Source organism: Fistularia commersonii, chromosome 17, assembly GCF_037954325.1.
Source record: "Fistularia commersonii isolate RoL2024-O1a breed Wild chromosome 17, RoL_Fcom_v1.0, whole genome shotgun sequence".
Taxonomy (NCBI): Eukaryota; Metazoa; Chordata; class Actinopteri; order Syngnathiformes; family Fistulariidae; genus Fistularia; species Fistularia commersonii.
This window is the reverse complement of record NC_141300.1, coordinates 10,321,604-10,347,315: the sequence shown is the minus strand read 5'-3', so window position 1 is coordinate 10,347,315 and position 25,712 is coordinate 10,321,604. Positions and strand designations below refer to the sequence as shown.

At 41.1% G+C, this 25,712-nt stretch overlaps 1 protein-coding gene across 2 annotated transcripts in view; it reads left to right on the top strand.

Moving 5' to 3' along the window:
• mical2b (microtubule associated monooxygenase, calponin and LIM domain containing 2b) overlaps positions 1-25,712 on the top strand; it is a 59,695-nt gene that overhangs the window by 5,539 nt on the left and 28,444 nt on the right. For both annotated transcript variants that reach the window (XM_086163006.1, XM_086163004.1), the window contains exons 2-14: positions 100-146; positions 11,859-12,220; positions 13,699-13,906; positions 15,219-15,335; positions 16,108-16,209; positions 16,722-16,877; positions 17,661-17,761; positions 19,262-19,519; positions 19,607-19,722; positions 19,840-19,966; positions 20,497-20,587; positions 21,675-21,822; positions 23,354-23,550. In XM_086163006.1, the coding sequence (XP_086019132.1) occupies positions 11,942-12,220; positions 13,699-13,906; positions 15,219-15,335; positions 16,108-16,209; positions 16,722-16,877; positions 17,661-17,761; positions 19,262-19,519; positions 19,607-19,722; positions 19,840-19,966; positions 20,497-20,587; positions 21,675-21,822; positions 23,354-23,550 (1,900 nt within the window). In that variant the 5' untranslated portion in view covers positions 100-146; positions 11,859-11,941. The remainder of the gene's footprint in view (positions 1-99; positions 147-11,858; positions 12,221-13,698; positions 13,907-15,218; positions 15,336-16,107; positions 16,210-16,721; positions 16,878-17,660; positions 17,762-19,261; positions 19,520-19,606; positions 19,723-19,839; positions 19,967-20,496; positions 20,588-21,674; positions 21,823-23,353; positions 23,551-25,712) is intronic.

The following is a 25,712-nucleotide window of genomic DNA, read 5'->3' as shown; positions in this document are numbered from 1 at the left end:
TTTGTCCCCATTATCTGGGATCGACCTGGTATTAAAGATTTAACCGCCGCCTAACAAGCCGTAATCATTTTAACGTTTATCTTTTTCTTGTCTTTGCAGCTCTTTGTCCCGAATCAGCTAAAACTCTGCTCTGTCATTTGATCAAGGTAAGGACATCACAACTTTACTTTGGGCCCGGCAAAGTTGTCATTTACTTCTCCGACCTTGATCAGACCTCGCTGAGATTGCACCTGTAGAGTTTGTTCGTTCAATGTTGGATTGATGGAGGTGGAGTTGTTTAGTGCTTCCGCCTCACAGCGAGAAGGTAGCTGGTTTGATTCCAACAGGGGAGCTTTCTGTGTGGAGTTCCTCGCATCTGCGTGGGTTTCCTCCAGGTTCCTCGGTTCCCTCCAATGGTCCAAAAACATGCAGGAGGCCAAAGGAGATCCTAAATTGCCTTTAAGTGTGAATGAGTGAATGATTGTCTCTTGATGATGTTTTGATGAGCGGGTGATGGTTGTGTGCCTCTATGTGGACCAGGGTGAACTTTGCCTCTTACCCAGTGACAGCTGGATTAGGCTGCGGCACCTTGACAATGAATGAATGAATGAATGAATTTTCAGTGAGACAAGAAACGCTCAACAGGTTCCTTTAAAAAGTGAAATCTAAAGCTCATACCGTTATGTGAGCACTTTCTAATAGAATGTTAACAATTCATGCAATATTTTTTGTTCTCCGCCGTAACTTGAAAAATAGGTAAATAAAAATTCATGTCTGGACCAACATGTGATTAGGAATGCAATAAAAATAAATCCACATTGGTTTTTCTCCCATAGACATGCAGTTTCTTTATCTTGAGGATCTGTGCAGAGAGGTGGACTATTCACGGATAAACCAAAACTTCTTGTCAGTGTTTCGCCATCGCGACAAAGTCCCGGCGACTCAGGCCGGATCTGAAGCAGCTGGCCCGCGTTTAGTCTCTTCCTGTTTTCCATCCGCAGACGTTGTTCATGCGTTTTTGAATTCTGGCTCAGCGGATCCAGCCAGCCGCTGTTCATTTGCATCTGATGATCCGTACGTGACGCTAAACTCCCCTCCCTCGGCAAAAAACGATGTTTTTTTGGACTCTAGAATTGGAATCAAGCTGTAGATGAGCAGTCGTCTGAACACTGCAGTACGTGGAAGAGGTTCTTTGTCTGGCACCCAAGTATGCCAAAATGCACCTGAATGAAAATCAGCAGGATGCTACATGTTAGGAGTTAGCTTCAACATCAGCATGACAATATGCTGACACATAACCAGAGAGGATTATATAAGATGATTAAATAGGAAATAAAGCAGGATGAAGCTGCGGTGTGGCCTCGGATGGAGCCAAATACCGGTTTCGGCGGAGCGCCTATGAGAAATGTGTCACCTTCTGGAGGAGTTGTCGTTTATTTCCACATCAGGAGGCAGGATGGATGGATGTTCCTTTGCAATACCAGATTCCTCACGGTGGCACTAGTTCAACGGCTCCTCGGCTGGAAATAGGATATGGCCGGACGTGTTCTGTTGCACGCTCAGTTAGGAAATATTTTAAAATGAGTAAAAAGTCACAAATAAATGATAATGCTGAACTAAAGTATAGCAAGAATTACTGAAGCCAAGGGATTCCCAAGGGGATTTGGCTAAATGTGGCAACAAAATTAGCCGCAGACCCACGAAGTATGACTTTATATCAACAACAAATGGAAAGTGATTTTATCAGTCGCATGTGCAGGAGTCCGTTACGGCCTCACTAGTCGAACACCTTCCCCAGGGAATAAAAAGAATGCATCTGATGAGACGCTCACTGGCTGCTTGGGCCCCGTATCTCCGCGTCCACCTGGGTGTGTCTGTCCGGTGTGGTATTTGGATAATTCACTCATTAGCCTCCCTTCCGGAAACACCTTCACAGAACTCCGAGCCCTCGGTGGAGTCTCTCGGCGCCTTATCCGCGCAGACGGTAGTTTTGCATAATTTCTGGGTCAAAACTGGGTTCATCCCAACGGCCTTCACCATAGAAAGTACTGACTGAGAGCTAAACCATATCATATTAGAATTCACCAAGTCACATTTCCTTTGAAAATTCTTCTTAATTGAGGAATGCTGGGTTAAAAACCCGACACGTCCAGTCTCTCTGCTCTGTAACATTCCAGCTGTTATGTTTCCTGTTTTCAGGGGAAACGGCTGCTGCCAGAGCCAATCAGAATCACTCGCGCCAGCGGCGGCGGCAGTTCCTCGTCTCCCGGTTGCATCTGTAGTCGCAGTGTTCAGACTCAAATACCACAAATCATTGCTACCGCATCTGCTCCTTGTTCATCACACTATATACTCCCTAAAGTCTGTCTCCCACCCACCCTCCCCTTGGTTCTGTTTTTTTTCTCCCAGCGTCTCGTCTCTCCGAGAGAAAACCCTCCGGCCACTGATTTATCCGCCCTGACACGGACACTCGTGTAAAAAAAAAAAAAAAAAAAAGTTTGATTCTATATACAGGTCTATTGGAACAAGACCAACTTATGGGATGAAATCTTGTGCTTTTCCAGATAGCAAACATTACAGTTTATCTCATAAAACCCTCTGATATATATATATATATATTTTTTTTTTTTTTTTTTTTTTTGGGTGTAACAGCGGATTGAGCACTTAACTGTCGCCAAAGAATGTCAGACTTTCCAGTGGAAAATCCAACATCTACTTGTCTCTTATTTCTATTTTCATGTCATATAAAAGGTCTTTCATCTGAGTTTTTTTTTCCGAAATAATATGGAAGAGACACTCTTTGCAGATGTCAAGTATTTTTATTTACAACGTCTGGAAATATCCAGCCTTCATGTTTTCATTTGTTCCTCATACTATCTGACGCTGACAGGAACTCTGCTCAACCCTCCAGTGTCTTTAAGCCCCGTGCCTCGGGAAATAACCCCCTCATTCAAAGTCCACATCTCCAACGTCGCAAACATGCATTAGTGCAGGAATCCACGATAGCCCCGCTTAAAACAGCCTGTATGTGCTAGCAGCCGTGTTTGCGCGCTAATGCAGAGCGATGGTGCCAAGTAAATCAGCGGATCAAATTGAGCATGCAGCGCATTCTTAACGCATAATATGTCTCTTTGTTTTGAATGAGAAATACCCAGATTTTTTTTGAGAAAATAAAACCGCATGTATAATATATTTACAGCATTTTTTTTCCTAATATTTTGTCAAATTCGGCTATTAAGTCAGTTTATTATTCATGCCAAATCCCAGATTATTATTACTCTTTTCTCGAGATGTATGCAGCAAAATGTTGGATTTCGTGCCTGTACGCTTGTGGATGTATCGGAGTGAGATGTTGACATTTTGGGTTCATCAGTGAGAGATCAGCTCACATTCAGATTTGTTACCTGTCACTTAAGTGGCAATAAAATGATTCAATCTTTTTTGCTCTCTTTGACTTTATATACAGATATAGAAGTATCTTTAGCAGTATGATAAAGAAGGTGGAGGATTTAAGCACCTTGGCTCAACAGTTCAGAGCAAGAGAGAGTGTGGAGAGGAGGTGAAGAAAAGGGATACAAGTAGGTCGGAACAGGTGGAGAAAAGTGTCAGGTCGGCCAGAATGAAAATAAAAGCGTAGAAGACGCTGGAGAGTTCAGCCATAGTGTCTGATTTAGCTGCACTGAAGAAAAGACAGGAGGCAGAGCTGGAGGCAACATAGATGAAGATGATGAGGTTCTCTTTGGGAGTGAGGAGGATGGAGAGGATCAGGAATGAGTCCATGCTTCTGGACTTTGTTTTGTTCCTTGAACTCTAGTTGTCATTATCTGTGGCTTTCCTACAACAAAACAAACCCATCTCCCACTTATATTCAGTTTCATGTTGCAGGTCTAATCTAAAAAACAGTTTACTGCTTGTTCTCCCAGTTATCTTGGCAACTAGTGGGCCAATTTTTTCCAATTTCTTTTTTTTTTTTTTACATTTATTTTTTTTTCATTAAATGAATATATATTTGATTCCTTTACCAGAGTACATTGGAAAGTAATAGAATACTGAACCCTTGTACTACAGCTTACAGAGTAACCATTGAAAATGAGAACCTGTCAAATTTTACTGTTTTTTAGCAGCCAAAACTGGCCTTGGCACGATACCCCTTGCTTGACATTGCATGACCTTCAATACACAAGGGCGCGTTGTGACGTAGACGTTGAAACAATATATTGCACAGCTACATGTGGCACGTACTTGTATTTCGCTCTGGACGGGAGCGCTCCAAATTGGCTGGCTTTATGCAGAACTAACATGATTCCTCTTCAGTGTTGAGTGTTAATAGGTGCACAGGACACATGTAGCTATGTATAGCACAGTCCAAGGACCTTTTGGAGTGATGATCCGGAAGGAGTAAGTTGTTATTTTTCAGCTACGTGGTCATTGCGATCTTGGAGGCTTGTACTCAAGTAATTACCGCACAGAAAACCACACTGACTAATTTTGGCCTTACGGGGAGGCTTGTCTAACAAACCAACCTCAAATAGATCATGAATGGTGCTGCAAATTATTTGGACTGTGTCATGAGCTCGAGGCTCCATAACTATTTGAATATGATCTAGTAAGACCCGATGTCAAGAAGAAGGGAGATGTGCAGAGTTGTTTTAACTGCAGAGGAATGAAGTTGATGAGCTATAAAATCAAGTTATGGGAAAGGGTAGTGGAAAGTAGACTGAGGGCAGAGGTGAGTACTTGTGAGCACAGAATGGTTTTATGCCAAGAAAGAGTACTACAGATGCAGTATTTTGGTTGAGAGTCTCGACAAAGAAGTGCAGAGAAGGTCAGAGAGAGCCAATCTGTGCCTTTGTAGAGTTACAAAAAGCATACAACAGGGTGCAAAGAGAACTGTGGTACTATATGGGGGTTGTCTGGAGTGCCAGAGTTTGCCAGAGTAGTACCAGAGGCGGATGACGGCTATGAGGCTGTGGTGGTACGCTTAAGGTGTGACAGAGGAGTTCAAAGTGTAGGTGGGAGTGCATTAGGGGTCAGCTCTTAGCCTGTACTTGTTTGCTGTGGTGATGGATAGGTTGACAAATGAGGTTAAGACAGGAATCTACATGGTCCATGTTTGCAAATGACTTTGTGATCTGCAGGGGGAGCAGGGAGCAGAGGGAGGAAAATCTAGAGAGGTGGAGGTATGCTCTGAAAAGTAGAGGAATCAAGGCCACAACAAGCGATGGCATTGAGGAAGAGACAGGAGGCTGAGAAGGAGGCAGCACAGATGAAGATGTTGAGATTCTCTTTGGGGGTGAGGAGAATGTATAGGATCAGAAATGAGTCCATTAGACAAACAGCACTTTGGGAGCAGCCCAAAGGAAACTGAGAAGTTTTTGTTTACAACAAAAATTCGATTTGTGTGACCGTTCTGTCCATCCTTGTATCACAAATCTAAAAAAGTGACTTGCAAGTTTGCAACTTTCCAAAACTGCAGATTTGTTGTGAAGATACTGAAATGGCCATCCCCACAGATAAGGAAATATGTCAATTTAACCATTTCCTGTTACAGGCCCTCAGCGATATAGCTTCCGCAGGTCATGATCCTTCCCATAATCAGCCAACTCTGGTTATTTCTGTGTTTGCATGAATATAATCATCTTGTGACCTTGTGGGTCAGTGGGAGTTGCTGTGTGTCATTTTCTGCACATCAGAGTCTAGACAGATGTAGGACAGCGATGCTTGAGCCAAACGCTTAACGGGATTGGCTTATCTCAAAGAGGTGGTCTTCAGAGAGCCATTCAGGAGAGCGCTGACACACCGAGACTCCCTTATCCAGAAAGCAGGAAGAAAATCTTTGGAAATACTCTGTTTTTAGTTAGAGAATTAGCTATCGTAGCCATTCTCTAAGTTTCACATATGTGGTGCAGGGTCTGGGTCACCGCTTGATTTAGAAAAATAAATGCTCTAAGAAAAATAATGTTGGACACATGAAGACCTCTGTATCAATGAAATATTGTGTATATATATATATAATACTTATAATATGACATAGTACTGATAATATTATACTTGTATTTTTTTTTCCATATGTTATACACTGTAGTAGTGGTATTCCAATGATTTATTCCTAGCGCGCGACCATAAAATGCACATTTGCCAAAAAGGCTTTTCCCCAAAGACTTTAGCACCTTTCTCACAAGCCAACCCGTTTAACCTGATTTAGTCTAGTTCTACAGTTACAGTATGGCCAAAAGTATTCGCTCACCCATCCAACTAATCGGAGTCAGGTGTTCCAATCACTGCAATGGCCAAGGGTGTATAAAATCAAGCACCCAGGCATGCAGATTGTTTTTACAAACATTTTTGAAAGAACAAGTCACTCTCAGAAGCTCAGTGAATTCCAGTATGGAACCGTGATAGGATTCAGCTGTGCGACAAATCCAGTCGTGAAATTTCCTCGCTCCTGAACATTCCACAGTCAACTGTCAGCTGTATCATAGGAACGTGGAAGTGTTTGGGAACGACAGCAACTCAGCCACAAATTGGTAGGCCACGTAAGGTGACGCTGCGGGGTCAGCGGATGCTGAGGCGCATCGTGTGAAGAGGTCGCAAACTTTCTGCAGAGTCAATCGCTACAGACCTCCAAACTTCATGTGGCCTTCATGTAGCTCAAGAACAGAGTGCAGAGAACTTCATAGAATTGTTCAGCAAGTGCAAAGCAAAGTGTCGGATGCAGTGGTGTAAAGGACGCCGCCACTGGACTCTCGAGCAGTGGAGATGTGTTCTCTGGAGTGACGAATCGCGCCTCTCCATCTGGCAATCTGATGGACAAGTCTGGGTTTGGCGGGCGCCAGGAGAACAGCACTTGTCTGACTGCTTTGTACCGAGTGTGAAGTTTGGTGGAGGGGGGATTATGGTGTGGGGATTGTTTTCCAGTAGCTCAGCCCGTCTGTTCCAGTGAAAGGAACTCTGAAAGCGTCAGTATACCAAGATAGCATGTTCCCGACTTTGTGGGAACAATTTGGAGCTGGTCTCTTCCTTTTCCAACATGACTGTGCACAAGTGCACAAAGCAAAGTCCATAAAGACATGGATGACAGAGTCTTGTATGGATGAACTTGACAGGCCTGCATAGAGTCCCGACCTCAACCAGATAGAACACCTTTGGGATGAATTAAAGCGGAGACTGAGACCCAGGCCTTCTTGTCCAACATCGGTGTGTGACCTCACTAATGCACTTTTGGAAGAATGGTCAAAAATTCCCTTAAACACACTTCTGAACCTTGTGGACAGCCTTGCCAGAAGAGTTGAAGTTTTTATAGCTGCAAAGGGTGGACTGACATCGTATTGAACCCTATGGATCAGGAATGGGATGTCCCTTAAGTTCATACGCAAGTCAGGGCAGGTGAGCAAATACTTTTGGACATATAGTGTATGTGTGTAAGCAGATGTCAGGAGTTTGCACATTAAACAGAATTTGACCATGATTCAAGCAGGTGGCCAAGCCTCGGCTGAAAACTTACACTGTGCATCTGTTGCTAAAGAAACAATAATAAAATACCCAAACATGGATGCTAATTAATGGAAATCCTCCCCATTGAGGTTATTGTAAAAGGCATCAGTTTATGACCAGGTCTGATTCTTTTCTGTCCACTGAAGACGTAATAAAGTCGGAGACGTTTAAAGAGCAGCACCAGTCAGTGTGTGGAAACTCGGGCCTGCTCATGGATCGCTGTTGTCCTCCCAGATATGCAGCTCACAGTGGGAGACTTTCTCACTCTGGGCCAATTTGGGTCAAACTAGCACGCAGCAGGATGTGCCCCGAAACACTACGCCATAGGTTCACATTGTGCTTGCAGCAACTCGACCTGAATGTCCCAAAATCTTGTTGCTCCATTTAGAAACCGTGGCCTCTCGGTCTCCTGTATGTTATTTATTTCACTTTAGGTCTCGGAGTCCCATGGAGAAAGCTCTGTGGTGGCCCAGTGGGTGGAAAAAGGGACTTCACGGTACAAAGGGCTATAAATGAGGATGTCCAGTTATTATCTGCATGATGTGACGCCCAGCAGCTTTTCATAGAAATGAATGACGCTGCATCCAGATCCATTATACCCCTATGTTGTGTGTCAGGGAGGGTTTAACGGTAATTGAGATGCTACTGTCTGTTGCCAAACTGTTAGATATTCGAGACCCTCTCTGGGACCCTCAGAGGCCAAAAAGAAAATGTGTGTGTGTGTTAATGTTTATGATAGATGCAACCATTGTGCAGCAAAAAATTGCCATGACGCAGACTACCGCGTGTGTGTGTGTGTGTGTGTTTGTAAGAAACCGTATCCTCTTTCTAGCCCCTGCAGATCCATATCAGTAATAGTGAGAATAACGGTTAGAAGCCTCTGGCAATTGAGTCGTGATACTTTAAATTTGACAGATGATACGCTTGGCAGGAACTTCAGGTAACCCTTGTGTGTGTGGCTCGAGTCAAAGGAGAGAAAGGCGTCAGTCGGTTGAAATTGTCTTCTGATTAAGAAAAACACACACATAAAAAGACTTCTTTTTTTTCTGAGAAAAATGAATTATACAATGAGGCAAAAGGGATGAGCCGAGCGCAAAATCACACAACCAGAATAAAACCTGTGATAGTATGACAGGTATTATATATTATTATTAAATGTTATGAATCGTCACAGACCATGCAAAACTCGCCCTGTCCCTTTAAATATATAAAAAGGAAAGTAAAAAAGAGGAATGATCCTTGGAAAAACTCCTAAATAAATGGTTAGAGGTTTGCAGTTTTTGTTAAAATTACAAGTATAATTGGGTTTTAGCGGAGAAACCGCAGAATCAATGCTGCTGTTGTTTTCAAGTGAATACTGAAACAGCATGAGATAAAGATCATAGTAGATAATAATAATAATAATGGACGGTCGCTGTTGGGATTCAGAAATAAGTTCCTTCAAGAAGCAGTCGCTTGTTTTTATTGGTAAGATAAATATCTTAGTGTGATATTTAGTGCAGCATCACTGACAATTATATCGATCAAGATTGTTATACTGAAGTCAACATTTTGAAATGATTAAAGTTAATTCATTCTAAATAGTAAGTCATTGGATTTGACCTTCTGAGAGGTATGACTTTGAGAATATTCCACTTTTTATTCTTAGAATTTTACACCATTGTTTGATTTTATTCGTGCAACTTTTCAGCTGATATTGTTGTCGTAACTTTATTGTTGCATTGTATCTTGTCTACATGGCGAAATGTCCTTTGGCAAGACACTGAACCCTAACTTGCCCCCAATGGTCTGGTTGGGCTGTTGCTGTCGGTTGGATGTGTGTGTGTGTGTGTGTGTGTGTGTGTGTGTGTGTGTGTGTGTGTGTGTGTGTGTGTGTGTGTGTGTGTGTGTGTGTGTGTGTGTGTGTGTGTGTGTGTGTGTGTGTGTCAATGCAATCTAGTGTAAAACAGCTTCAACACCTATAAGTTGAGGCTATACACCCCCTCAGCTGGACAGTTTTATCCTTGCAATAATTCTTTCACGCCAGGAGGAATAAAATAAAATAAGTGGATGAAATGCATCTAGAGGCCACGTATTTCTCAGGACACGGAGGCACTTTGTGTTTAGTCTGGATGAACTGCAGATGTCTGCCATGTGAACCTGAACCTGCTCCTTTTCTGGGTGGCTCGAGCCTCACTTGCTGCTGCCATTGTGCATACGAGTGTATTTTTGTGTGTGTGTGTGTGTGTGTGTGTGTGTGTGTGTGTGTGTGTGTGTGTGTGTGTGTGTCCTGTGGTTTTTGAGCTTCTCCCATGACCGGCTGCTCAGCTGAACCCTCCAAGAGCACAGTCCGTAATCCCATCAGGCATTCAGCGGAGCCAGAGGAGGAAATATCTTAAAAAATATGTGCAGCCTAATTAATGACTGTTTGAACTCTGCAGGGTTGTTGTTGTTGGCTGGAGAAGAGGGTCTGCACGTGGAGAGGGTCCACGTTGAAAAAAGGGAACAAAAATTAGGACGTGACACATTATACAAGGCACCACCTTGACCCCTTAAGTTTGCTTTTGGTGTGAGCTGCCGCTTTTATTGCATTTGGAATTTGACCCCGAGTTTACAGGATGGGAAAGTTTTCCAACAATGTTTTTTTTTTTGGAGGGGCTTTTCATAACACTTTCCAGACATTAATGCACATCAGCATTTCTTGTCCAGTAGCACCTCCAGGGTTAAAAGTAGGAAGGTTGAAGTCTTATCACACACCAGCCTTGCATGCTTGTTGCTGATTCTACCTTTTTTTTTTCCATCTCTTGGAACCGGTTGAATTGTTTTGAGAAACATTTATTGTACGACTTTGTCATCTAGGTGAAAGAGCACAGATGATCAACGTTTCCTCCTTTTAGTTGAAAATTGTGAGTTTGTTGCCTCTCTCTTGCCAGACCTTTCACCTGTGATTACACAATTAAAAAAATGTGTCTCACTTGATGAACTGAGCAACAAGCACATACCATTCAGGTTTATCCTTTCAGTCATTCATTCATTATCTGCAACTCTTATCCTACACTCAGTCTATCTCAGCTGTTGTTGGGCGAGAGGTGGGGTTTGACGTCGCACCGGTTGCCAGTTATTCACAGGGTAAAATAATATCCCCCTCCCCTCATTCACACATCATATAGACACATTCACACTCTCATTCACTTCTCTGGGCAATTTAGGGTCTCCTATCATTCCACTGCATGTTTTTGGACAGGAAACCCGAGACCCTGGAGGAAACCCACTCTCATATTAATGACCTGAGCTGGCCTGCCTGTTTCCGCCTCCGCACTATCAACCAGCTCCACCCCTGGTTCACCCCCACAGCGCCTCTGTCCTCCTTCACAGCCCAGTCACCTCCCGTCCTGAGGACTGTAACTCTACCCTCCCGTCTTCCTCACAAATCCCCCATAAATTGCAAGCGGTTCAAAATTCTTCTCTCTTCCTTTTCTCTATTGGCTGCACCTTCTGCACAGAATATGTTTCAGCAAGAACAGAAACTAACAGTTCTTTAAAAAATATCTTTTTATTTATTTTTAAATCCAAATAACCAGTTCTTGAGGCAAGTTCTGCAGCATGCACGTGTTTCTCTTGAACTGCTTATAAAACGTTTATTTTCCAAATATTCCTTTTTTTCCATTTTATTTTCCTTTTCCTTGTGTTTTAGCCGTGTAACTTTGTGAGCATGTTTTGCATTTGTTGCTGCTATATTGTCCAGTACCATTTTGAAAAAGCGATTATTTTTTCCAGGTTGTATAACGGTTAATGACAAAAAAGATAAAATAAAAAAGTATCTAAAAATATTATATAAAAAATATTTCAACATATATTATCTCAATGAAAAACTATATCATCTCAATGGGATTTATTCCTGGTTGTATAAAGGTTAAATGAAAAAGATAAATAATAAAAAAAGGTATATAAAATATGACAAAATATATGATTTCAATGAAAAATATATCATCTCAATTGAATGTTTTTTTCTGGTTGTAGTAAGATTAAATGTAAAAATCAATGATAAATTAAAAAAAGTATATAAAATATAACATAAAAATATATTGACATATATATATATATATATATATATCTATATGTGTGTAAATGAAAAGAAGAGGCACTAAAATAAGGAAATCTTTGTATTTTAATTTCAGACAATGTTTGGGGAAACCCGCAGAAATTAAGTGACACTATAATAGTTTTAGGTTTATGACATATTATATTTTTATTTAGGATACAAAATATGACACATATATAGTAAAAACTATAACACAATGAATTAAATAATATATATTTTACACTTTGGTGTCCGAGGAAGTACTCCCCTCCATGTTTATGACTAAATTCTGTTTTCTTCTGCATGTTTTGTCATTTTTACATAGAAAGCATCGAAGCATGGCAGCCTCGTAGTGCACCACCGTGACAGCAGCGTGTAAAGCAGGAGCCGGTCAAGGGTGAGTGTTGGATGCCATCAGCGCAGATGGGGGAAACGGAGGACGAGCGGACGGCTCAGGCCGGCCAGCTGTTTGAGAACTTCGTCCAGATGTCCACGTGTAAAGGGACCCTGCAGGCGTTTAGTATCCTGTGCAGGCAGCTGGACCTGGATCCCCTGGACTACAGTAACTTCTACAGCTCCTTGAAGGCAGCAGTCAAGTCCTGGAAGGTCAAAGCTCTCTGGACCAAACTGGACAAACGGGCTCAGCAGAAAGTCTACGGCCAGAGCAAAGCCTGCCAGGGAACCAGGGTGAGAGACCAACTTGTGACCTAAAGGGCATAAGACATTACCCAAATCTGTACTGTCACTCAACAAACAGCAAATCTGGAGAAACATCCACAGCTCTGGAACACTATTCATACAAGAAATGCAAAAATGTCCAAGGAATCTATTTTTGTAGAAATACCAAATTTAGTCATTCAGATTTATTGTCAATTTCTCCGCATGTACTGGACATACATTAAGATTTTCTAATCTAAACGCTGCTCTCCAAATGGTGAAGCTTCAGAGTTGAAACCATAAACTTTTTATTATTTTTTTAAATTTAAAGGCTATAAAGTTCAATCCGGTTTTATTCGTTTGATATTTTTTTTGTGATCTTTGTCCAAAATTCAATGAAACCCTGAAAGCAGTGAGAATTTGTCGAGAAATGTCTAAGCGGATTTCAGATGTCACAAGAGGATGGCAGAATCCACAAAAATGCGCTTTGGGGACGGTACCTGAGAAAAATAGATTAAAAAGTAAGATTAATGAATACATCAATAAATGGTTTAAATAAATAAGTATTATAATAAATAAGTATACAAATAAGCTACCCAGAGTATGCTTGCATGTATTCATAAAAATGATCAATAATGTAAAATGTACCCCTTGTTACTGGTGAGAAAATTTAGAATTTAATTTTAGAGGCTTTAGTGAATCACATTATTATTCAATTGTGATCATTAACGGATTAATTAAAATAAGCTTTTTAAATGGTGGCTGTTGCTTTTCTATTCTAGCAACATTGTCTATGGTTTGAAGACACAACGTCGGAGTTCGAATACACACATACAAACGCACAGACTCCGTGTATTGTAACGGCAAATGTGACACAGCTGCCATGACTATGGGATGCTGTGGTATGATGAGAGGCGCGCTGAGGACCGGCAGGAAAAGATAACATGTCTGGAGGAAAAAGAGGCCGGAGACCTTTGGAGGGGAGATAACGGACACTGAGATCAAAAAGTTTCAAAAGAGTTTTAGTGTAGCTATAGTTCTGGTAAAACATTGGATGATTATCTCTTTCTATTTCTTTTATTAATCTGTACATATTTAATTAGTGTTCTGTTGTTTTATCCCACATCATTTGAATAATCGGATTTGTTTTTGTCTTCTTGTCGAGCAACAGTCCAATAAAGATCGCCGATGGGTGGCTGCTCTACTTTCTGTCACTGTGTGATGCTCAGTATCGGATCCCAAATATGGAGAATTGACAGGTTTCGGTTTCATTTATGTTTCCCATTGGGCGGCCCATGCACCTAAAATGAAATTATATTTAAATGTTGGTTTTAACTATTTCCTGTTCCGCTCAAAACGCCTTAATTTCACCCTCTAGCCGAGTAAATCCACTGATCGGAAAATCGAAATATCCCCAAACCATTGCATGAATATATGAATATGAATAAATATATCAAGTATACAAAGAATGATTATGGATTAATTTTTTTTTTTTAAACCCCTGTCAGTGTCTGATCATCGGCGGCGGTCCCTGCGGCCTGCGGACCGCCATCGAGCTGGCCCTGCTAGGCTGCAAGGTGGTGGTGATCGAGAAGAGAGACACCTTCTCCAGGAACAACGTGCTCCACCTGTGGCCCTTCACCATCCACGACCTCCGCGGCCTCGGCGCCAAGAAGTTCTACGGCAAGTTCTGCGCTGGATCCATCGACCACATCAGTGAGTGCCACTGGGATGCCAGCATAATACATACATAAGCACACAGGTATAGAGAGTATTCTGTATATGTATTTGTGTTAAAAATGTTAGATGATTTTAAGTCATTTCTGGATAATTTCTTCATTTTTATTTATTTAAGCAAGATAAGATAAATTTTATTGATCCCCATCGAGGAAATTCTTTTGTCACAGTAGCGTAACTATTATAAGTCTCAATAAATATGAATATAAATACAAATAGACAGACAATTTGAAGGCAATTAGAAAAAGACATCCACAAATACAGATGACACAACTGCAACATCAAGGATAAGAATGAACAGAAATAAATAAATAAAACACAAAATAAATGAAAAAGTGCAATATATTTTCATCAATTCTACATCTTTTATTTATCAAGTCACCATATATTTTTGAAACAGATCAATGGAAACTATCCACTGCTTGTTTACTTTGAGCATTTCGAAACAGGTATGCAAAGTACCTCTGAGACACGCATGTCCACCATGCATGTTAGATAAAAGGTGACATTGTGTGCTCGCGCACACACACGCACACACACACATGGCTCCATGCCCCCCCCCTCTATATTTAACAGTGTGGCATGACAGGGGAGGTATGTGCTGAGGCCCGGTCTCCTCTGCAGCCACACTGATAAGGTCCTCCAAAGATGAGCCCTTCCAGGCGAGCATCGTCCTTTAGAAGTGTGACTAACACAGGAACTATTGTCTTATGACAATACTTACGACAAGTAAATTACAAATTCAAGTCAAATGCTCTTAAGGTTTTAGAAAGTTCTATAACAACGTGAAGTCGTATAAGAAATAATCTTCAGAAATGGCAAAAAATGGACCCCCTCAAAAAAAAAAAAAAAAAAAAAACGCTGAAAAGGACTACTTCTCATAAAGAACACAAAATCTAGGACTATTGATCAATCCTATTTTCTTCAAAATGTTTCGGTGACATTTATTACTTTAGCTAGTTTAGATCATCTTTTTCTTTTCAACTGTTTTTTTTTTCAAGCCTGGATTTCTGTTTTAAGAAATAGAAAAAAACAAAAATGTGTGAGCTCAGTAGAAGAAAGAAACCAACATTTTAAAAAATAATTAAAAATAAATGAATAAATAATCTGTCTGGATCTAGAAAGTGAAATACTTTCACAGGGAAAGCCCTTAGAAAAAAGTCAAAATGAAAAGAGAAATATTGAAATACTACCAAATTCTAGTCTGGATGTTGAGTTTTTCAAGGCTGGGTTCATTCTTTTTTTTGTGTCTTTTGTTTGTGTGTTCGCCGTCTCTTTTTCTCTTTCTCAGGCATCCGCCAGCTCCAGCTGATGCTGCTGAAAGTGTGTCTGATCCTCGGCGTCGAAATTCACGTCAATGTCGAGTTTGTGAAGCTGCTGGAGCCTCCGGAGGAGCAGAGTGACAACAGTAAGTGTGCGGTGACCAAGAGTGGCAATGACACACACACACACACCGCATTTCTCAGCTATATATGGACAGCTTCATGGTGCACGGTGTGTTAAAGCCATCATGACTTTCCAGGAGATGAGGTATTTGCAGTGGCAGCATTCTTTGCAAAGTGCGTGAAAAATAATGCAGGGCTATTAATAATCGAACATGTTGTGCAGCATATGTATGATATCTGCCGTATTTTTTGCCTCGAGTGGAAAATATCACGTATCTGATACACGAAAATTGAGATGAATCAATATTTCTCATAATGAATTCCCAATTTCTTACTGAGTTTCAGGTAGCTTCATGATGATTCAAGGTCATTTTAAATTGTTTTGGGGATAAATTCAATCTCATTATGTAAAAATAATATACTGTACATCTCATTCTGTATTAATTTATCAATCGCTTTCTGCATGTAGACTTACACTGATGCTATGCTACTGCTAATGTGTGAATATCTATCCATCTATCATCTATCTATGCATCTATCCATCTCTCTCTCTCTATATATATATATATATCTATGCATCTCTCTATCTATCCATCCTTATAACCTGATGATCCCATAGGCTCCATTGGGGATGACTTATCTTACACACAAATGTTATCTGAAGGTGATGAGACCTCTGATAAAAATCCCGTTTTCTGATCGACCTCCTGTCGAGAACACAAACTGTCATTGTTCACAATCGTGAAAAAACTTCTCCTGTGCAGGATAACTTAGCTGGCCTGTGTCTGTCCCTAGGCCCCGGCTGGCGAGCAGAGGTCCGACCCGCCGGCCATCCTGTGTCTGACTTTGATTTCGAGGTGGTGATCGGCGCAGACGGTCGCAAAAACACTTTAGACGGTAAGATACGTAGGATCGTCGGATACGACGGTGCTTTGGACTCCACTTGCGTCGGTGTTCAAACTGTAGCTTGGCACTGACCCCAATCTGAAGAGCGTGTACCCTCCAGTCACAGGGGCTGTTTGTTGTTTTAACTGATGACGTGTTGCAAAGCAACTCCCGGTCACTGGGTAGAGCATTTCCTGTTGATGCACATTTGTGTGTGTGTGTGTGTGTGTCTGCGTGCATGTACCGTAGTGATTATCTCTGCATGCTGTTCATATCCAGTAGGTCTAAGACTTTGCGGAAATCAGACAATAACATGGACGCCCCCCTTTCCTCCGTGCATTACGCACTACAAAAGCAACCGACCTCTCCCTATTCTAATACTTAGCTTAGCATACAAATGGTAGTCTATCTCCAAGTGGATCCACATCCTAACACAAAACCTGATTGCATGGTATTCGATAAAAATGTGACTAATTTCCAACAAAAGCATGTTTTTCTTTTGTTTTTTTTTGTTCTCCCGTTAGGTTTCGGACGCAAAGAGTTCCGTGGTAAGCTGGCCATTGCCATCACAGCTAACTTTGTCAACAGGAATACAACAGCAGAGGCCAAAGTGGAGGAGATCAGCGGCGTGGCCTTCATATTTAACCAGAAGTTCTTTCTGGAGCTCAAGGAGGAAACTGGTAAGACAGGGGAGAAAGTAATGTCTCAATGTCCCCTAACTATGAAGTGTGCTGTAATGTCAGTGGCAATTTGCAATGATCCTGGCGAGTATTCACTTAAATCCAAATTAAATTAGTTTAAAGTTGATGGATGCAGCGTCTCCACCCAGGCCAAACCCTCAGGTGCCCGATGTGTCCTTTTGTAGACTTCCTTTGAAATGTTAAAGCTAAAAAGCCGTCACAAAAAGGCAGTTGTCCCCAAACTATGGCTCGGGGGCCGGATACGGCCCGCCTCCACATTTTGCCCGGCCCCTGAACAATACCAGAGATGCATTATGATTTTTTTTTTTTTTGTCATTCTGGCCACGTAATCGTGACTTGTACATGCATAGAACGTAACCTTCTATTCCACCCTTCTGCAGTCTGTGCCTTATCTGAAACCCCTCCCTCAAAAAAAAAAAATCCTGGACACACCCCTGTCAAATAACACGGAATAATGAGACAAAGACATTATTTATTGATAATTATTAATGTTAATGTATTAAAGCATTAGGTAATGCATTAATGTTATTATTTATTTTCCGATTTATTTTTTATTTTTTTGTCATTATCCCAGTAAGGGTTCATCTTTTGTTATGCGTGGCTTTCTGAAAAACAATAAATGTTTACATTTGGATACCGCTGTGATCGTCACATTTTTTGTTAGAAAACTGGCCCAGTCCCCCATCAGAAATGGGGAAAGTTATTTGGCAATTGCAGGAAAAAGTTTTGGGACCCCTGGTCTAAGGCATCTTCACGTTTCAGGGATCGACCTGGAGAACATAGTTTACTACAAAGATAACACCCACTACTTCGTCATGACCGCGAAGAAGCAGAGCCTGCTGGATAAAGGAGTCATCATTCACGTGAGTTGTGCATCTCAACCTAATTAAATACAGTACAGTATTGTGTGGGGTTTCTTTGCGTGAGGTTCTTTTATGCTATTTTTGGATTTGTGCTGTAAACTGCATGATTCATGCTGCCGCGTTACGAGCTGCTCTTCCAGAAAGGCAGTCAATAATAAGCTGCGAGCATCTCAAATTCAAGATAGCATTAATTTTGCATGTTTTTTCTTCAAATAACCTGTCTGCTCAAATTACTGCCAAAGGTCAGGCAGGTAATTTGAGGTGGCTTTGCATTTGAGGAGGGTGGTCTGTTTGTCCCGCCCTGCATTGTTTAGTTTATCTTTATTCTTTTATTTATTTTTTCCTGCATGGGTAAAACAAGGGTAATAGATTTTTTATGTGCCATGGTTTGATTTTGATCTGGTACCTGAAGACAAAATTAAAGGCTGGAGAATTCCAGAGCAGGGTAACTGCGCGCGCGCGTGTGTGTGTGTGTGTGTGTGTGTGTCTGTGTCTGTGTGTGTGTGTGTGTGTGTGTGTGTGTGTTTGCATGTGCGTGTAGCACATAATAGCGTAGCCAGCGAGCGATGGGCCTCTAAGGGCTGATAATGAAATAATGAGATTTTAATTAGACACTTGATCTCCCTCACCTTTCTTCTATGACTCAACCCAGCTCACCCTCACATCCCTCCATCAGGATCCATCTCCTCATCGAGATTAGTCTGAACAAGGTTTATTTGCATCAGGGAATAGACCAGGGGTGGGTAAACATTTTGTCTCAGGGGCTGCATTGACTTTTCAAAATTGACAGACAGGGCAGATCAGTGCAAGGTACGATACATATAAAAAAAAAAGGCACTGTTAACAGTACATATCAGATTCGTGTGACATTTGCTTTGAAAATAAAACCAGCTTGGTTTTGAAGGCTCTTGCGTTTGCTTGCATTTCATGCACAAACCAGTTTTTCCCTTGTAGCTTGATGTCTAGCTCATTCATGTGTGTCAGTATGTACACAGTAAAGGCTAAATCACAAAGCCAATCTGTGTCATTCAGCTCAGGAAAATCCTCAAGTAGCTCCAAAAATGAAATAATCTCCTGTTTGAGCTCCCACATTCATTGATCCGATCATTCAATCATTCCCATCAAGTATGAATTCTGTACCGATCTTTGGCGGGCCGGATTAATAAGACCAACGGGCCGTATGTGGCCCGCGGGCCGTAGTTTGCCCACCCTTGGATAGACTCTGCTCTCATGACAAACCTGGGGTTCAGGCTGAGAGCTCAGTGCACAGCCACAGTAGCCTCTTGATTTAGCACACTTGCAATGTGCACCGTGACATTCCGGACATTCCAATTTATCAAGACATGATAAATTTTTTGGGATCGTGAGAAATGTCTTCTCAATTCCTCGGTATGTCCAGTACATCGGGAGAAATTGACAATAAAGCTGACTTTGATTATATTTATGCATGAACAGTTAGATAAAAACAATTCCAGATTTACTGCATGTTGTGTCAATCAGGACTACATCGAAACAGAGCGTCTTCTATGCGCTGACAACGTCAACAAGGAGGCGTTGCTGTCTTACGCTCGCGAGGCCGCTGACTTTGGCACCAACTACCAGCTGCCGTCTCTGGACTACGCAATCAACCACTATGGCCAACCGGATGTGGCCATGTTCGACTTCACCAGCATGTACGCGTCTGAGAACGCCGCATTGATCCGGGAGAAACACCAGCATCAGCTCGTGGTCGCGCTGGTAGGAGACAGTCTGCTAGAGGTACGGGAGGTCGGGACGGGGAGTGTCGATTGTCGTACGATTTTGCTCGTTGGCTTGTTTGGTTATGGGTTCGTCTGCCGCTCACAGCCCTTCTGGCCCATGGGCACCGGCTGCGCTCGTGGGTTTCTGGCAGCTTTCGATACAGCTTGGATGGTGAGGGGCTGGGCTCAGGGCAGGACCCCCTTGGAGATACTAGCAGAGAGGTTTGTCCCTGAAGAAAAAAAACATAAAAATCACATTAAGTGTGATGCGAGTTTTCACTAACTTAGACGATATGGATGATTGACCCATCTGTGTGTGGACCAACCCTTTCTCCTCAGGGAGAGCATCTACCGGCTGCTGCCGCAAACCACCACCGAGAACATCAGTAAGAACTTTGAGCAGTACAGCATCGACCCGATAACACGCTACCCTAACCTGAACTCCAGCTGCGTGCGTCCCCACCAGGTCAGTCCTGTGTTAGAACATTCGCCCCCTTCCCACTCCCCGGATGCTGAACTCTCCCCCCACTCTCCACTAGACTCTGATAATATATCGAAACATCACCACCTTTTTTTTGAGCACTGTTACAGAGAATACCATCATGCTGCTATTGCACCATATGCACCAAATGCAGAGTTGCACCATTTTGGTTCTACTTACTGACCTTTGCACTAAACTGTACAGAAAAAAACTTTTATGCTACTCTCTCATGCAGCCTGCAGGCATTTTATACTTCATACCTCATAGATTAATGTTTACTGTTTAATGTAACAGTGCACTTTACTGTTAATTTGCACTCTATTATTATTATCATCATTTTGTTAATTTCATGTCACGGTGGGATTGTGAGAATCGTCTTCTCGATTCCTCTGTATGTCCAGTGCGTGCAGAGAAATTGAAAATAAGGCTTCATTTTTTTTTTACTTTGATTATGACCGAATCCTATAAGATGTTCTCATCGGCATCTGCGATGATTTTCACTTCCTGTCTGTTAGGTGCGTCACCTGTTCATTGGTGGTGAGCAGGTCATGTGTTCCCTGGAGAGAGGGGGTCCCAAAGCTAGACCGGTCAACCTGTCCAGAGGACGTGAGTTAAAGACCCCAAAACATACATCGAGTACAAACTCACTTCTTTTTCTGGATGTAATGAGATTGAAGATATTTAAGTGAAATACAACAATCAGTTGGAAAGTATGGACAATCAACTAGAACTGCAAAGCAAGAATAAAGTTGTTTGAAATTATTAATGACTAACTTTAATGAAATAAATTAAAATTATTCTCATTAGTCTTCCGGGTATTTTATTTTGAAAAATTGCACTAGACCCAGTCAAAGGGTTTTCCGGCAAGTAAGTCGGGCAAGTTCACCCTCGCTGAATTACCCCTCTAACAAGTGCCCCTGGAGAGCTTATTAGAAATCTACAAGACATCTGACGGGTCTCAGAATGCAGGCAAAAAGAGCTGCATTTAAAAAGCAATAAACGCGTTTATTGAAAAAAGCCCCATCCACCCCCTGTCAAAAAAGTTGGGGACCACTGAGCTACAAACTACACACAATAATATAAAATAATGTAAGTCTCAGTCTAATATAATATAATAAATAAAATAATAAATAAATAAAATAGAATAAATAAAATTATAAATAATATTAAATAAAATAATAAAATATCATATTAAAATCATTATATCTCTGCATTTATATATGACTTGTTTTATTTAAAAATGTATTCGTCTCTCCCTCTGTCTTGTCAAATTAGTCAAAACTGTGAACAACCAATAAGCGGTTGCACTTTACTCCAGGTTAATCAGAACAAAAACATAATTTGTGATCCCAAAACAGTTGTTCGGCGATGACCCTAAACCAGACGATGACGTAATAGTTACCTGGTGATCCCGTGAACACAAAGTCACTTTAGGGCCTTTTTGATACCTGGTTTTGTCTGTTTAAACATCCGATGTACTCAACCTGTAAAACCTGCTGGGTCCTGACGTCCCACTGCGGGGTGACGGACCGACATCATCATACAACATCTCACCTATTCACGACCAAAAAGTGGTTGCCAGAGAAGCTGAGCGGTTTGGTGCTACAAACACTGCTGTAACAAGTTGCATTAGACGGCGTCCATCTTGGAAGGGCGGTATTGACAAGAAATGTCTTGCGGTTTGTGTCTGCAGAGGCGGAGGTTTGTCCCAGCCGCCTGCTGACCTGGTGTCAGAAACAGACCCACGGTTACTGTGGCGTCAGCGTCACCAACCTCACTTCCTCCTGGAGGAGTGGCCTGGCCCTCTGCGCCCTCATCCACCACCAGAGACCTGACCTCATGTATGGCGCACACACACACACACACACACACACACACATGCACACACACACACACACAAGGACACTTGACAGGTGATAGCTGCTGATATGAAAATTTCCAGAAAAAGGAGTAGCACATGACTTAAATATCAGAGGGGTAAACATCTAAAAATCTGCAAAAATATCTGAAAAACAGTAGGTATATCCTAAAAAAATTTTAATTTATCATAATTATTTTTGATAAGTAGAATTTTATTTTAGTTTTATTACAATCTCATCAAATATAATCAGAAGTTTAATTGTACATGTTCCTTTTAGAGCATCGCCTAGGCCACTTGAACCAGAAAGTCTTAGATGTTAGTTTCATCTGTCAGGTACTTAGAGCCATCTGTTAGTTCTCACACACACACACACACACACACACACACACACACACACACACACATTGAGGACACATAACAGGTGATGATAGCTGCCGATGCCTCAAATTATATTATTGTTAATTCTATTTGATGTTTTTATTTCAAGCAGTCAAGTTAATTTATTGCCAGCGATCTGGAGTATGTTTCTGATACATATCAGACATAATCTGATTACTTAAAAAAATATTAATATTTTACAGTCTTCCAAAAAGAAGGAACACACAACTTTAATATCAGAGTGGAAATTACTGGTAAAAAAAAAATCAACAAAAATGATAATTAATCATAATTATTTTTTGATGAGTAGAATTGTATTCTTCTTTATTATTTATTGTCATTTATTATAATCTCTTTAAATGTGAGTGAGAAGTTTAATGCTGCATGTTCCTTTTAAAGCATCTCAGGCCACATGAGCAGGAAAGTCTTAGACGTTAGTTTCATCTGTAAGGTACTTAACATAGACATGTCAGTTAGTTCTCTCTCACACACACACACACACACACAGAGCCGAGAGATCCTATAAAAGTGTCAGGCAGATTGATTGTGATGACATCATTGTTGTCAGGCTGCCTGGTGTCGTAATCTAGAATAAACAAACCCTCCATCGCTGTCTCAGCGCCGAGCTGTGATTGAAACCCTTAGACAGCGGAGGTGAAGGGACAGCTTCACGGGGATTTTTATCTCTGGCTCGTGAACCATCAAGAGAAATTCAGAGGTTCATTTGATTTATTTATTCTTTTTAATTTATTTTTTCTATTTTTTTTTACTATGTTGTTTTTAAATTTAGCTCAGACAGCATAAATGAATCTTCAGGAAAATTATTTAAAACCCTATAAGCAACAATGTGAAAGAAACATGGATTTGAGAAAACAAATGAAAAAAAATCTAATTAAATTAGAAAGAAAATGCATTCAGTTCAATTGGAAAGGTAAAATTGTATGATACTTTGTTTTAAAACAATCCAAAGACAGTATTTCAGTGCCTTCACGTGGAATTGAATATTGTCTACAAACTTGACAAGAATGATTTTCAAAATGAAGGACCACAAGTTTGTTTCTAAAGGTTCTCCTAGACCAGGCCTTATTGTCTGATTACTTAAAGGACATTCTGTTTTGCTCTTTTCTTCTCAGTGATTTTGAGTCCCTGAATGAGGAGGATGTGGCGGGAAACAATCAGCTTGCGTTCGACTTGGCCGAGCGACACCTCGGCATCCAGCCAGTGACGACAGGGAAGGAAGTCGCCGCCAAGGCAGAACCGGACAAACTGCTGATGGTCCTCTATCTGTCCAGGTTCTACGAGGCATTCAGGAACTCGCCAGGAAACAACGGTCAGTTTGCATCAATTTCTCCACATGTACTCGACATACAGAGGAATCGAGAAGACGTTTCTCCCCTTCCCACAGTGACGGGAATTTAATAGAATAATAAAAGAGTGCACATAAAGTGGACAATGAACATTAAACTATAAAGTATAAAGTGCACACAATCTACCGGCACTGAGGTGAAAGGATGATATTTAACAATTCAATATTGAAAACCGAGAGTAGCAGCAGAGTTTTCTGTCCAGTTTAGTCCAAAAACCCGTCAGTAAGTAATACCAGATAATAGCAGGTGAGAATAGTCATGTAATAATATAATGTATAGGTATAAATGATAAATACAATTCAATTTAGCATGTGTCTGATTCATATTGGGGCCATTTATTTATTTATTTTCTTATTTTAAATTCTTTATCCCCATGAATCCTGTTTAAATTGAGATCAGGTGAGAATAATGATATAATGATATAATTAATAACTATACATGATAAACACAATGTTACTCAATTCTCCATGTTTCAAATTCACAATACTTTGTGTACAGAGTAGCAGCAGAGCTGTCTGTACATTTTAGTGCAAAAAATAGTCACTAAGTAATAACATTCAATGACAGGTGAGAAATTAAGTGGATTTAATGCAGTAGCAGCACGATGGATTGTAATATAACCATGCAAAAATGTTAGTAGTGCATAGTGCAAAATACTGCAATATATTGTCAGGGTCTAGTGTTTTAGAGTACAAGCTCAATTCACCAAAACTGCAGGTACGTTGCAGGTCATCTCTCGCAAAAATTAAAGTCTGGAGGGAAAAAAAGAAAAATCCCTTGTCAACATTGTGTTTTTATGCCTGGACAAAATTGTGGTAAGATCCACCCAGGAATATGTTCACAAAATTCCTGAAATGGTCAGACACCGATTAAGCGAGAAGTTACTGTATCAGAAAAATCAGAAGTTAAATTTATCCCAGTTTACGCTGAGCACTTAGATGCAGCATTCATTTAATTTATATAAGAATGGAAGTAAATGACTCAATTATTTCCTTTTTTGGGGGCGGGGGGGCATGTTTGTAACTCTTGCTTTGAGTGTTGCTATGGCAACGGACTGATTTTTTTTTTTTTTCATGTTCTTTCATTTTGACATTTGTGGAAATCATACATTTCAACATCATTTCATGAATTGATGAAATGATTACTGCATAATTGAGCGGGGCGGAGCAGTGGTTAGCGCCTCCGCCTCATTGCAAGAAGGCTGGATGAATGAATCAATGAATGAATATATTAACGCATCAACAGCCCAGACAAAAAAAATAAAGATACATGGCTATTTGTTGATATTAAATGAATGTCAGAAAATAAACAACACAGAACATTGTGATACCATGGCCAACCCGAGCAAGCTGTTAAAACAGGAGATGTCATTGCTGAGCAATGTCCACGGCCCCTAAACATCGGCTAGTAATTGCCTGCAGAACCTTCAGTATTTGTATAGGAGGTAACCACCGCAAGCAGATAGATCATTATTGTTGATAATCAGTTGTTTTCGGAGCTATTTTTTGCTACTTTCAATTTGAAATTTAACTCGGTTTTCAGGTTTTTTTTTCAGGCTGTTGTCCAGCTTGTGTTTTTGGTTAAATAAATACTTTTGCCTTTTTCTTGGCCCAACCCAGGGATGTTCCATGAAGTGGTTTGTTTTGAGCGAGGTCGGGTTTTCGGCTGCGACCACTGGGAGCCCGAGTGAGCTCTTTAAAGTAATAAAACCAGGGTCTGCGACCACACACAGCTTATCTTTTTATGCATCGAGATCGGATTATTTTCAAGACGATTTGAAGGAGTGAATAAAAATAACTAATGCTAAGGGGTGAAACATAGAACTGAAGTAACTGCAGCTCGTAGACCAGCATATCAACTGCAACTCCATGAGCGGGAGTTGCGTGTTACACAACCCCGGCCGAGTGTCCAGGTTACTTCCTGCCAGGGACACAAGTGGAATGTGTGCTAAATTTGTGGAAGGCGAATCCGGGTGCCTCAGATCCGGTTGCGCTCCAGTTCCAGCCGCAGCCACATTTCCACCTCTAATGTATTTTAATTTCCAACGTGTCGTGCGGACCTCTTTGTCGGCCACGTTGCTCTCATCACAGAGAAATACGGCCCTCCTTTAGAAATTTCCAGGAAA